This window comes from Brachypodium distachyon, chromosome 1, assembly GCF_000005505.3.
Source record: "Brachypodium distachyon strain Bd21 chromosome 1, Brachypodium_distachyon_v3.0, whole genome shotgun sequence".
In the NCBI taxonomy this organism is placed as follows: domain Eukaryota; kingdom Viridiplantae; phylum Streptophyta; class Magnoliopsida; order Poales; family Poaceae; genus Brachypodium; species Brachypodium distachyon.
This window is the reverse complement of record NC_016131.3, coordinates 18,640,912-18,654,488: the sequence shown is the minus strand read 5'-3', so window position 1 is coordinate 18,654,488 and position 13,577 is coordinate 18,640,912. Positions and strand designations below refer to the sequence as shown.

At 42.4% G+C, this 13,577-nt stretch overlaps 2 protein-coding genes across 2 annotated transcripts; one reads left to right on the top strand and one right to left on the bottom strand.

The window, feature by feature from the left end:
• Positions 1-665: 665 nt before the first annotated feature.
• Positions 666-9,037, top strand: LOC100835698 (putative MO25-like protein At5g47540). The gene is made up of 11 exons (XM_003562759.4): positions 666-1,192; positions 3,008-3,169; positions 3,283-3,401; positions 4,181-4,255; positions 5,113-5,206; positions 5,701-5,760; positions 6,190-6,258; positions 7,181-7,279; positions 8,336-8,380; positions 8,468-8,570; positions 8,725-9,037. The coding sequence occupies exons 1-11, from the start codon at positions 1,067-1,069 to the stop codon at positions 8,781-8,783; spliced, it is 1,011 nt and encodes a 336-aa protein (XP_003562807.1). The 5' UTR covers positions 666-1,066; the 3' UTR covers positions 8,784-9,037.
• Positions 9,038-9,276: 239 nt separating this feature from the next.
• Positions 9,277-10,796, bottom strand: LOC106865904 (vegetative cell wall protein gp1). Its single transcript, XM_014897607.2, has 4 exons — positions 9,975-10,796; positions 9,782-9,880; positions 9,621-9,692; positions 9,277-9,528 (listed from the first exon to the last, which is right to left on the bottom strand). Exons 1-3 carry the CDS (start codon positions 10,639-10,641, stop codon positions 9,631-9,633), a joined length of 828 nt encoding a protein of 275 aa, XP_014753093.1. The 5' UTR covers positions 10,642-10,796; the 3' UTR covers positions 9,277-9,528; positions 9,621-9,630.
• Between the last annotated feature and the right edge of the window lie 2,781 nt (positions 10,797-13,577).

The window sequence follows — 13,577 nt, the reverse complement described above, 5'->3', positions numbered from 1 at the left end:
GCGTGTGGGCGAGTAGTTTTATCCATTCAACCATTAATCTGACGTTCCAAAAGCACCCAGTGTGCCCCGTTCCTGTTCCTGTTCCTGTTCCTTTGCGGATATTCTTTTGCATCTCCTGTCAATTGCTCCTACAGTCCTAGAGGGTGGAAGCTGTGCTCCTGTAGACGATGGCACGGACCAAATTCCGGGGGGGGGGGGGGGGGGGCTGTGTTGGTTGGATCACCCGTGCAAGGAGAAAAGAAGAAGAAGAACCCGTGGTGATGTGATTAGTACACGTCATCATAATCATTGGATTATCCTATTTGGTGACGATATGGATGCGTTTATAAATCTGAAAAATTAGTTTAGTTTATCCTCTGTTTGAATATGCAAGAAATGGGTGTTAGGGTGTGGATATTCCCACCCGAGCTCGTCGGAATTTAAATCCAATTCAAATGTGCACCTCAGTCTCACACTCATGTCATTTGCAGTGAAAATGGACACACGACACAGGGGCAGAGCCGTAGAGTTGTTTCATGGTTTCCGCCTGTTTTCTTTCCTCCGTCTTTATGAGGGCCAAAGTTTCTCGTCGAGATCACGGAACCCAAAGTTTCTTTGAGAGAGAGGACACGGAACCCAAAGTTGATCACCGAATTAGCAGGCGCCGGAGGAGAAAAGTGGGTCAGAAAGGAAAGACAGGTCAGACAGCGAGAAGCGACAGGGGCAAGAAGCTTCGAGAAGCGCAACATCACAACCCGCCTCGTCCGCACCGCACCGCACCGCCCCTCGCACCGCATCGGTGGATAGGGAGGGATCTCGGCCCTCCGCTGGACAGCAACGCCGGCGCGCCCTCGCGAGCCCGACCGCCGCTCCCGTGCCCGAGCCCTCGCCTCCCCGCGGCGCCCAGCCGGATCACTGCCCGCGCGGAGGAGGCAAGCCCTAAGAGAGGGGGTGTCGTACTGCGAGCTCGGGAGCCGTGGCGCTGTTCCGCGGCTGCTTCTCCTTCGGGTCGGCGGGGCGGAGCAGGCCCGCCGCCTCGCCGTTGCCCTCGCCTCCGCGCGCAGCGGTAGCGGACGACGGCGCCAAGATGAAGGGCCTCTTCAAGTCCAAGCCGCGGACGCCGCCCGACGTCGTGCGGCAGACGCGCGAGCTCCTCATCTTCCTCGACCTCCATTCCGGCTCGCGCGTCGCCGACGCCAAGCGCGAGGAGAAGGTGAGATCGAATCCGGCCGGTCTCCCTGTTTCGATCCCCCCACTCCCTCCATACCCGTGGATTTGGCTCAGATCACGCACGAAAGGGGAAACTGGTTATCCATTACTTGATTTAGCCCGATTTGAGTTCCTTATGCTTAACTCGACGAACTTTACGAAGAATGGGACTCGCTAGTTGCCGGAGCTGTCATATATTAGTAGACTCGACGGTGTTCACTTTGCAGCTATTTTCGAAGTCGTAGCACTTAACTAGTTTACTTCCTTGTGATCCATGACACTATCAGAGGACTGTACCAAATAGAAATGGGCTGATTCATGGAAATCCTGGAGACACGATTTTTGTGTATGAGCATAAATAAGTTACCTAATTATGTTAATGTCGCAGATATGGGCATGTGATAGATGACTGATGACCTGACTTGATGTACCTTGTTACCATACTGGATTACTCGAACACATAATAGCAGCCCAAAATGGTTGTGGAATTCAGGGGAGGGCGACAGCGCGTGCACGCTTGCCCCCCTTGGCAACTATTTAGGCTGTTCTAGTACTTAGCTAATTTACTTCCTTCTGATCCTTGATATGGATGTTGTAAATAGAAAGGGGCTTGTTCATGGAACTCCAGGAGATATGTTTTCGGTATATTAACATAATTATGTCACTTAATTATGATAATGTTGAAGATATGGGCATGGCATTGGTGATTGAGAACTTGCTTCTCATCATAAATTCGTAGCTCGATTTAGACTTCTTTTACAGTACTGAATTACTCAACGTAGAATAGCACCACAAATTGGGAAAATGTGCACGGTTTAGTGTTTGCCCCCAGCAAGGGATGGATGGAAGAAGGATTGTGCCGCAAGGGTGGACACCAAGCTTCTAAATACGGGTTACATATTGGTCGCACCACTCAGCAAAACTGTGGCCCCAAAGGTCAATGTCGGCATCAACCGTACGCAGGGTGTTGGACACGGATTCCGGAACGTTGAACACAAGGTTATTATGGGCATTCCAGAGGCGCCACAGGAGTGTTACAAATGCGTCACACCAACAGCCTGTTGGGGGTGATGCAGGAAATTACATGCTCCACAGCGATCATACGGCCGGGTTGATAATTGGAAACGAAGTAGAGAGAGCTGAAGGGGGATCAGGGATGGAAAGGGAAAGGGAAGGCAGGAAGAAGTCAGAAGACATAGGCTAGAGCCAATCCCATCCTGTTATCCGTCTCCCTCCATACATCTGTCCTTTTATGCTGTTGTAGCAGATGGGCACGGGCCACAAACTAGCTCTTTGGCCCAGTTACAAGCCCCGCAGCCCAATGTACATGCCTCATGTCCGTGACACTTCTCTAACGAGTCACTGACCATTGGCACACATTTGGGGAAGTAGGAAATTATTAATCTGTAGTACTAAGTTATCTCATGTTAAGTAATATTCTTCCGGGTCATCCGTGCGGAGGAGTAATAACAAAGTCGTAACCACCCCGGACTATGTTTGAACTGATTTGTGCTCAGCGTTACGTTATGAGTTTCTACATGTGGTCTGGAAAGCCATGAATGGTAACTAAGCTTTAAAAACTTTGATTGAGTAAATGTTTTCCTGTAGTAAGTTTATTGACAGCCTTCTAAAGAAGGCATTATTTGAAAAAAATTTAGATGATGACTATTTGATTTTTATGCTGGCGATAGCCATTGGTTTACTCTGATGTTATGCATTAATGTGAAATTTGGTCTTTTGCTCAGCTCTGAAGATAACACTATGGAATAAAATGATATATTCTTATACACTAACAATAGCTAATACCATGTTTACGCAGATGGCAGAATTAAGCAAAAATATTAGGGAACTGAAGTGTATCCTGTATGGCAATGGCGAACAAGAGCCTGTCACTGAAGCTTGCGTGCAATTGACCCAAGAATTCTTCAAGGAGAATACTTTGCGACTATTAATTGTCTGTATTCCGAAATTAAACTTGGAGGTACGTAGCTTGATTTTAGTTTTGTACAACGTGAGAGGATTAAATAAATATTTTGTTTTTAGATGGCTAATTATTTCATAGATAAAATTAATTTGCACTTCCGATTTATGCAGACCAGGAAAGATGCTACTCAAGTAGTTGCAAACTTGCAAAGACAGCAAGTCTCCTCAAGAATAGTTGCATCTGAGTACCTAGAGTCAAATAAAGATCTTTTGGACACCTTAATTTCTGGGTGAGTCCAAGTAAATAGAAACAACACATCTTTACTTCCTTTGGAGAAGAATGTTGAATCTTCTCTTCCTCTCTAGTGCTGCTCTGGTGCTTGCATTGACCTCTGTGTGACTATTAGGCCATGTGCTATATATATCCCCACTTAACTCTTGATTTCGGTAACAGCTAGTTTTAAATCGAAAGTAAATCTAGATGACAAAATGAAGACATGTAATATTATTGTTCAATTTAATTTTTAAATTATACCTTTGGGTGCATGTGTATTTTCTGATGTTTTACTGTATTATATATGTTACTTCCTATAACTTACAGAACATTTAAGAAACATGTCCCCTTCTTTTGTGTTCTGTGTCACAAGATCTGAGTCGGCAACTGAAAGTCATGGCCATCTCCCAGCAATAGTGCTGGGATGATTTTCCTAAAAAAAAAAGTACTGGGGTGATGATTGTGGTTTCTCCTAGTCCAGAATTACTTAATATGAATTCAATAGCTAGTGGATATTGGATACTTTTCTTTTTCATGTTATTAGGCTGCGTTTTGTGATGCCAGACACTTCTGTGATGGTTAACTTTATGCATTTGAAATGGTGCTTTCATCTCTCTTTTTCCACTCAACACCTCTGATTGTGTCCACTTTATATGTTTGATAATTGATACATAGAATTTTGCAATACAGTTGTATACTAAGTAACTCAATTGTGTACCATGACTGCAAATGTGGTCAGTTCTTTAAAGTTGCACTGGCTATATTGTTTGATTCGTTTATTTCTTCACATCCCAGGTATGAGAATATGGACATTGCTTTACACTATGGTGCCATGTTGAGGGAATGTATCCGCCACCAGAGTATTGCAAGGTGACATTACTGGATTGGAATGCCGTTATGTAATGTTTTTATTTGTTCTTACTCTATCTATTTGTGTCAAGCATCAAGGAATTTATGGTGTGATAAACGGAACCCTAGTTACATTTGTTCTTACTCTAGTTATAGTGCAAGGTGCCATGTTGAAATGCTGTTACATAGTAGTTACTCTAGTTATACATATCAATGCAAGAACCACAAGATGATGACCAAGTGTTTTTTCAATCAACAGTAGGGAACTAGGGATCCCTACTGAATATATTTATTAAATTTACAGATTACAGGATAAAGGGCCCATGTCATCCAAATGAAAGACAGGAAAGACACAAAAAGCCTTTTAATCCGACTCAACCACTATGTCTTCCTATATCATATGGTTGAATATATAAGTCACATCAGTCACAAGTACCAATTTCTTACTGGACAGAGTAATGGAGGTCACTAAAATTACAATCCATGGACAGAAAACTGAAAACATATGGCATCGCTCTCTGTATAGTATGTATGCCTGGCTGCGAACTTTGAACGCTGTCTTTGTGTTGGCATATCATAGAATACATCAATGCTTGTGTAACACTGAGGTCCTGTCTTCTGTTAATGGTACTGGTATGCATGTAAAGCAGTACAATTGATGTGGCAAGCTTCTCTTGTGTGATCTGGTTGATAGCGGGGCTCTATTTTGGGCTCCATTCTTCTCCAAAATAGTACTATATGCTGGCCAAAAAAAAAATGCCATTAACAGATGATCTACGCCCAAACTAGAAATCTAATTTATGTAAGCAATTAAATGCTGTATGAATTGTGAGTTGCAGAAACGGTGGTTGTTTATCTTAATATTTGTTCGTTGTTAGGTACGTTTTAGAGTCTGACCACATGAAGAAGTTCTTTGACTATATACAACTTCCGAATTTTGACATAGCATCAGATGCTTCTGCAACCTTCAAGGTACTTTTTTTCTTTCCCGTGCTTGATTAATACACTGAATTAAACAAAACTTGTGTTCTGCTCATATATTTTACTCCCCACCAGCATTATTGCCTCTGATATGTTTTGGTTTGTTTTGCTATCCATAGTAATGAGCATTATTAAAATTAAGTAATTGTTCTTACTTTTACAAATGTAAAAAATATAAAGTAGCACTGTTGCTTGTTTGATGTGACACATTTGGCAGCTGTTGCTGTTTCAAGAAGCCAGATTTGTGGAAATACCATAAACTGACTTGATTTATTTCCCAAACTTGTACACTTAAGCCCTATTATTAACTGTCATACAAGATGAACAACTATAGCTGCATGGAATAACTTCAGTACTTTAAAGTTAGTCAAAATGTCAAATATAGGAACATGCATCCTGGTGTCTACATTTTCTAATCCACATTCCTGTTCCTTCTCATATAATTGTATATGTTCGTGTGCCTTCATTCATTCTATTTTTATCAGGAACTTCTGACAAGGCATAAAGCAACCGTGGCAGAATTTCTTTCCAAGAACTATGACTGGGTCAGTACTTTCGCTTGCATCATCACGAAACTATGCCACTTACAAACAATTATGTGTCCTACATTTTAGTGTATGCCGTCAACCCTCTTGATGGCTACCATGGTCCATGTTTTGTCAGTTCATTAGTAGCGAGTTGTTGTAAGAACATAAGGCTCTTGATGAATAATCCTTCACCAAAGGATCTATTTATTCTGCTCTGTTGTGCTTCATGGACAATACTTGGACTATGTGCAATTAAGTTGCATTTCATACCATAATGCTTTGATTAATTCAATCCAATCCTTAACTTGTTGCTATGATGTATTTGATGATACATTTTTATTATGCATATGCAACATAAATGTTATCATACATCATAGTTGCTGCTGTTCTTTCTGCATTCCATTTTGTCTCTTTTGAATCTAAATTGTTATCTTCCTTTTCTGTCAGTTCTTTGCAGAATTCAACACTAGGCTGCTATCATCAACCAACTACATAACAAAGAGGCAAGCTATCAAGGTATTACTGTTCTGTAATTCGGTTACATTGGTTCTGTATGTAGTGGCTGTACAGTTTACTGTCAAATGTATGCATCTTTGTAAAGTTATACTGCAATAATTAATACAGTGTTATCGTGCCTGACTAGTGTCAGTAGAATGTTTGACCAAACAACTCTCTGTAGCTTGCATGCTTTGAATCATCAAGTGATGTACTATTCATAAACCCTTCAGGAATAGGCTTCTCAGTTCTACGAGTTTAGTGCTAGACATGAAAATTACCAAAACGTGATTTTTCTTGGCAAATGACTACTCCCTCCGTTCCATAATTCTTGTCGAAATATTACATGTATCTAGACGCTTTTTAAGAATAGATACGTCCATATTTGGACAAATGTGAGACAAGAATTATGGGACGGAGGGAGTAGATTTTATTTGATTTTTTAAATCAAATTGAGTTTGGGGTAAAAGAATCTATTGCCACATTAGTACCGTTGGAATATCTTTATCCAAGGTTAAGACTCAGACAAGGCAGGTTTGATCTTTTGCATATTTAAGCTGTGGGAAATACAATTAGATTAAAGTGGCAATGCAGAGATAGCTTTCCATCCTGAACCAAGGGAACACAATAAACAAGCCTTGCCACTCGCATGTTATGCTTCAGTCATGTTGTCTTTATGTCCTCAAAATTCAAACTGAAGTAGAAAAATGTTCGAAATTTTACTGAGACTCGGTGAAACATCCAAAATTGTTGACATTTGGCAGTAACTACTTTCCCTGGGAGCAATAATCTATTTGCTGCTTTTGACAATAGCACCTATATACTATTAGGTTTTATGTTAGCAACAGTGGTTTCTTGTGATAAAATGGTATTTAGTTGCTTCTGTATCTTGTATACATTTTACATCGATCGAGTTTCTCATTTTAATGTTTTTTTCTTCCAGCTGTTGGGAGACATGCTGCTTGATAGGTCCAATTCTGCAGTCATGATGCGATATGTTGGTTCAAAAGACAATCTTATGATTCTGATGAATCTCTTAAGGGTAACTTTCCTTTGTTTGACCCGCAAAAGTTTCAGCTTGCAAATTACTCCCTCCGTTCCTAAATACTTGTCATGGTTTTAGTACAAATTTGCACTAAAACCACGACAAGTATTTAGGAACGGAGGGAGTACAATGTTATCCATGCTCAAAATATGGAAATTGCCGTTTAAGCACATCCTAGCCTGACATGTACTTATTGACATTAGAAAAATATCCCCACTCTGATATCTTATGAGTGTTGTTTTCCCTAAATTTTGCCCTGATTGATGGTCTTTCCTACAAATGTGGAGTTGGTGGTGGGTTCACTCCCGCACCCTCACTCCTAATCACATGTGCAAATTGTTGCAAAAGGGTACAAATAAAAATGAGAGTACTGACTCTAGAACCTTGAGTTCTCTAGACATGGAAGGGCAAGCCATTTTACTTATTCTACTACTTATCAGCTCTCCCCATCCTCATGCCGTCTCTCCTCCCCAATGCCCATCCTCCTACGTTCCAAATGCGAAATTTATCCTGCTTCAAATGGTTCAAGGCTCTCTTGGCCCTTGGGAGCAGTTTAAGATTTTTTGAATGAAGCACAAGAAGCCTGGAATTAAGCAAGAAGTCTGAATTGATGTTACCATTTTGTCCCTAATCTTCTGTTCAACTATCATGTTGAACTGTTATGTTATCTTCTTGCTTTGACAAGTTATGTCCTAGCTTTTTTCTTTATGGGTTCCTTAGCAACGCACGGTTACAATGCTAGTATATTGATTACCCTTGGACCTGATCTTATAAAATGGCTAGGCTGAAGCCTACCTGAACAGACTAGAATTTATGTATATTGAAAGTTATGCCACCAATTTATACAGCACAGTTCAAATAGCGGTGTTACCCGCCGAGGTATTTTCTAGAAAAAAAAATAGCGGTGTGGCTTTCGGATTACTGTTCGGTGCTTCAGCTGTGTGGACTTCCAGATGATCATCGTTGAAATGCAGTGTCACCTTACTGATTCATTACATGATTCCTGTCAGTATCAATCTGTGTTTCCAATTTTTTCTTTAAATTTTTTTTCAGGACACGAGCAAAAACATTCAAATGGAAGCATTTCATGTGTTTAAGGTGAGTGCAAATATTGTACTAGCATATTTGTTCCCTGTAAAAATGTATGGTTTGTTTCAGTCTGATTAATGTGTCGACATATTTCAGCTATTTGCAGCAAATAAAAACAAACCAGCCGATGTTGTAAACATACTAGTCACAAACAGAAGCAAGCTGCTTCGGTTTTTTGCGGGATTCAAGACTGACAAAGGTAGTTGCCTACTTTTGCCTACAAAGTTTTTCCTGTAGTTCACTTGCATATTTAGCTATAATCTCATTTTCACTGTATACGTCTTTTACTCGTATTTAGTTTGTCACCGTAATACTTCTACATGTGCTAATAGTATATTTTTATGATTTTTCAGAGGATGAGCAGTTTGAGGCAGACAAGGAGCAGGTCATAAAGGAGATATCGGCGCTGTAATGCCCCTCATGTACCTTGCGGGAGATCTTAAGATAGCATTGCTCAAGTGGCCTCTTGTGGACTTACTGTAGTTACCCCACCACGAGGGGCACTTGCATGGATCTCCACCGTGATGTTTCTTTATGAAAGCTGCTTGTGTAATAATAGACTTCTGCACATTATTATGTTGGATTCTAGCAACAGTATGAATCATATAGTTGGATGCTGTCAAGATGTGATAATTATATAGTTTGGTTACCCTGGCCTGTTCGCAATGTTGGGACAAGCTTCTCACCATCAATCATGAGCGAGATCATCTAACTCTTCACCACCGCAGCCTCTAGAGACGTGACAGCTGACTGCTTTCGATTGATTGAGAGGGTTGCTAATGAACGCCGTTTTATCTGTTGCTCCGTATTATCATACAATTCGAACAGCACAAGGTGCAGGAATTTACTAGTACTTTTGGGAACAAAATTGCGACCAGTTTGGTTTACTGCTGTAGCAAGCGATCTCATTAAGGGACTTAATTTATAACCCATTGACGATTAATTACATCATGCAATGGAAATTTTACCAAATTGCATATTATAAGTGGCACTGCTACAATGACTTCCAATTCCTAGGGATATCTCTGATACTATCTTCAAACTAACAAGACGTATCCTCTCAAAAAAAGAAAACAAAAGAAGACGTATGCTAAATCTGCAGCTAATCTTGACGAAACAATCGACGACGCTATTGCTTCTATTCGATGGTGATAACTCTGAAAGACAAAATCGGAAGAGGACATTATATTAGGGGTCAATCATACCACAAAACAATACTCAGATCTCAGAGAGTATTCCAAAGGAATACCTGAATATGGTTACACGGGAGGGCTAGCCGGCGCTGGGGAGCTGGGATGCGTCAATGGTGGCACAGCTGGTGCTGTCAAATACACATCGCAAGTTTTTAGTAGAGGTCAATCATCAGGTTAATTTAAGGTGTTGTTCGAAGTGCATATTAAAACTATTTACCTGACGGCGGTGACACAGGAGAAGTAGGAGACGCCGGGGAGGTAGGAGGCGTTGGGGCCGCTGGGGAGGTAGGAGGCTTTAGTGGGGGCAGGGGTGTAGCTGTCAAATCCATCACCAAGTTGGTTAATCCCTTTTGATGCATAAAATTGAACAGAAAAAAAAAATGACAATGCAAGATAAAGATGGCACTTACTTGCGCACGAGAAAAACGTCTGAATCGGTATCATGGTGCCGCATCTTGCCGGAAGGATAAGCATACGGATCGGATCGATGGGCTTGGGGGCGAGTTTACTCATGCCGCCGTTCATGCCGTGGCAGAGGCAGATCGGCGCCTTTGCAATGACGGACTTGAGACCGTCGCAGCACCCGCTCGGGGGCGTCGTCACCGTAAGGTTGGTGAGGTAGTCCATGCACATCGCCATACCCGTCAACGGCGTTAGGCACTCAGCCGGTGGCGGCGGCGCCGGTGTTGTTGGCAGACCGGGCAAGTGAAACGGCGGAGCGCCTGGCGAGCCAGCGATTGGTGGAAAGTGTGGCAAGTTAGGCAATGGTCGAGATGGCGGAGCGCCCGGCGCGCTGGGGCGTGGCCCGAACAACGGCGGGAAAGGGAAGCGGAATAACGGTGGAAAGTTAGGGAAGCCAGGAATCTGTGGCAATGGCAGCGTGAAGCCAGGGATCTGGGGCAGCGGCAGGCCGGGGAACGATGGACGTCCCTGGGAGCCTCCATCGGCAGTGGTGGCGGCTTTGGTTTGCTCGGCCTCGTCCTCGAATCCTTGGAGCCTGGCATCAGACGGCTGCAGTGTCGTGGCCACGATGGCGAAGACGAAGAACAGAGCGATCAGGAGCTTGGAGAACGCCATCTTTTTTCGCGGGAGCTTCGGAGGACGTGTGGCGCGCGCCGTGGATGAATTTTGTGGAGACGATTGGTGGCGCGGTGGTCAATTTATATTGCTCAGGGTCATGTCTAGAGATAGCGAAATTAAACATCCGCGTAATAGTTCAAATCTCCTGTTCAATTTAGTCCAAGTAGTTTGATGTTCGGCCTCTGGTTTTTTTCTCTACGGAAAGACATAAGCGAATACGGGGTACTGTCCTTCTACCTTAAGCACGTAAATTTTGTCTTTCGTTTTTTTTTCTGGATAGAGCTGGTTGTTCAAATAAGAATTAAATCGTTGTGGTAGACACATCAGACGTGGTTAAAGTTCTGACTTCTAGGTCCTGGTCTCCTGGTTGAAGGCCGCCAGATTTAGTTTTACATGTAGGAGTACTTGCAGCTTTTAATTTAGACGTAGCCTGGTGCTTAATCTCAACTTCGATTTTTGAGACGGGACTCTTCAAAATCCATGCCCTAATGGCTTATCCATGAATCTTTGTTTTAATTTGCATGGATTATTTGAACAAGTAGTTCGCAGTCGGGTGCAGTGCAGCCATTGTAATTGTAGCATAGCAGGCTGTCGATTTCTCAGCATAAGGAAGCTTTTCGTTTTTTAGGCCGACATGTTTGCTCAATTGCCTTTCATTCTGATGAATTCCGGTATCCACCACCTCCGCTTGATCCAGCTTTCAACAATTTCCCAACTTCAAACAAAATCCTGCCAGCCATTCAAAACATTTCGCCTAGCTTTAAACAAGATTCTGCCCCTACTTTCGACAAATTGCTGGCAGCTTTAAAAGTACTTCTAGCTTTCAACAATTATAGCCTTAACGTTCCAGAAATTTCTTTTTGCTTTGAACAGATTTGGCAGCTTTCAGGAAAAAAAATCATTCAGCTTCCAACAATTTTTGCTAGCTTCCAAAACATCTGAGCAAGAAAAATTTATAAATTTTTGAACTAATCTGGCTCAACTTTTGAAATATAAACAATTTGAACCCGTGAACGACGAGTAAATATATTTTGTGCTCTAAACAAGTAAAAATCAGCAAACTTGTTTTTGTACATAGGGCCCTTAATTTTTTTTCACAAAATTTTACGGACATAAGGACTAATATATCATTTCCATTTTTTTTGACATGGTTTTCAGAATTTTTTTCACAAAATTTTACAGACATAAGGATTAACTAGCAAAAGAACCCGTGAGATGCTACAGAACAACGGAAAGTGTATCAAGCACGAGCCGGTGGAGGCGAAGTCTGGACATTGAATTTTCGATTGGATTGATTTCCATACCGAGATTGATACCGAGATTTTTTGTTTAGGTTCGATTGATTTCCATACTGAGATGGATACGAAGAATTTTGGATTTCATGCTAAGGAGATTGATTTATTTTAGGACTGTTCGTATTATGTTGTGACAAATTTGGACCGTACGATAACTTTCGGTAAATCTAAACCGTAGAATTTCTGCTACTACAATCGTGAATAAAGCGGGAGGGAAAGAAAATAAGGGGCAGTGGCATATTGATTGTAATTTGACCGACTAACACCGACCAACGGCGCCCACCCATCACCACCGATTCCAATTTAATATATTGTAATAGATATATAGTATTCCTCGGGCACCTTTGAATTATTGGTTCTAATTACATTGCTAATGTCTAATTAATGCAAACTACCTCTATCACATACTTAAGTTTCTTATGATCAGAACTATGCAAGCATAAGACTTTTTTTTTCCGGGGAGCAGGCATATGCCGTATGCGATCTGGGACTCCAGAAATCACAAGGAAATCAAAAATTTCTGTCCAAAATAAGAACAATCAAATATGACTGTAGTGAGTGCTGTTATTAACCATATTAATTACGGAGTACAATTTAAGTTCGACCATGAGAATCTGTAATTTGTCAAAATGTACCAATACCCAGGTCTCTAACATCATCTCCTAGACAATAGTATTAAAGAATACGGACGAAATTTGAAGCACCCGGTTCCGTATTTGAACGTGGGGAATTGCCTTGCATATAGCGATGCGGGTACGATTTTCCTACGACCACACATAGACACGGTTTACTGATATGAGTTTTGTCGTACGTGTTCATGGTACGAATCCCGTCGTACGTGTAACATCTCTCTTCCCAACTCTGACTGTACATAACAAAATAAGTTTCAGAAGGCAAAATAGGGGATAATCAACAAAATCTGAAACTAATTCAGACTCTAGTTCTGAACCAACAGAGACTGAAGCATCCCAAGCCAAACGCCTTAGGAAACAACACACCTCCTAATCTGATTAAAACTCGGACACTAGCACGTCTATACATCGGACAAGGCAAGATTAATACTGTATTACTGTACTATCTAACAAAAATCAGATCACAGTGAGTTGGAGGCTTAGAGCACCGTGCCCTGCTAGAAGAGAAGATGGCGCCGTTGTTGACTTCGACGCTGGTCTTCGTCCTGCTCCTTTTGGCGTCGACGCTCCAGCCGTCGGACGGGAGAATACCAGAGCTCAGACCTGTGTACCCGGCGGCACCGCCGGAGGCAAGTACGGATCCTCCGGTATCCTCCTCGCCGGCGGCATCCCCGCAAGTATTGGACTCTTTCTTCCCCGCCTGGCGGAACCAGCCTAGGGCGGGGCCGCCGGGTACACAGGTCTGACCTCTGGTAGCCGCCCGTTCGACGGCTCGAGCGTCGACGCCACCAGCAGCACGACGGAGAATCGCAGACCAGCGCCGAAGTCATCAACGGCGCCATCTTCTCTCTTCTAGCAGGACACAGTGCTCTAAGCCTCTAACTCAGCTGTGCTCTGATCCTTGCACGCAGACAGGAGTATTTATTTGCAACCTGGCCCTGACCCTGACTATGGATCGGTAACATGCTCTTTGTACTTCTTGTATTTGTTCGAACTGTTTGATGGT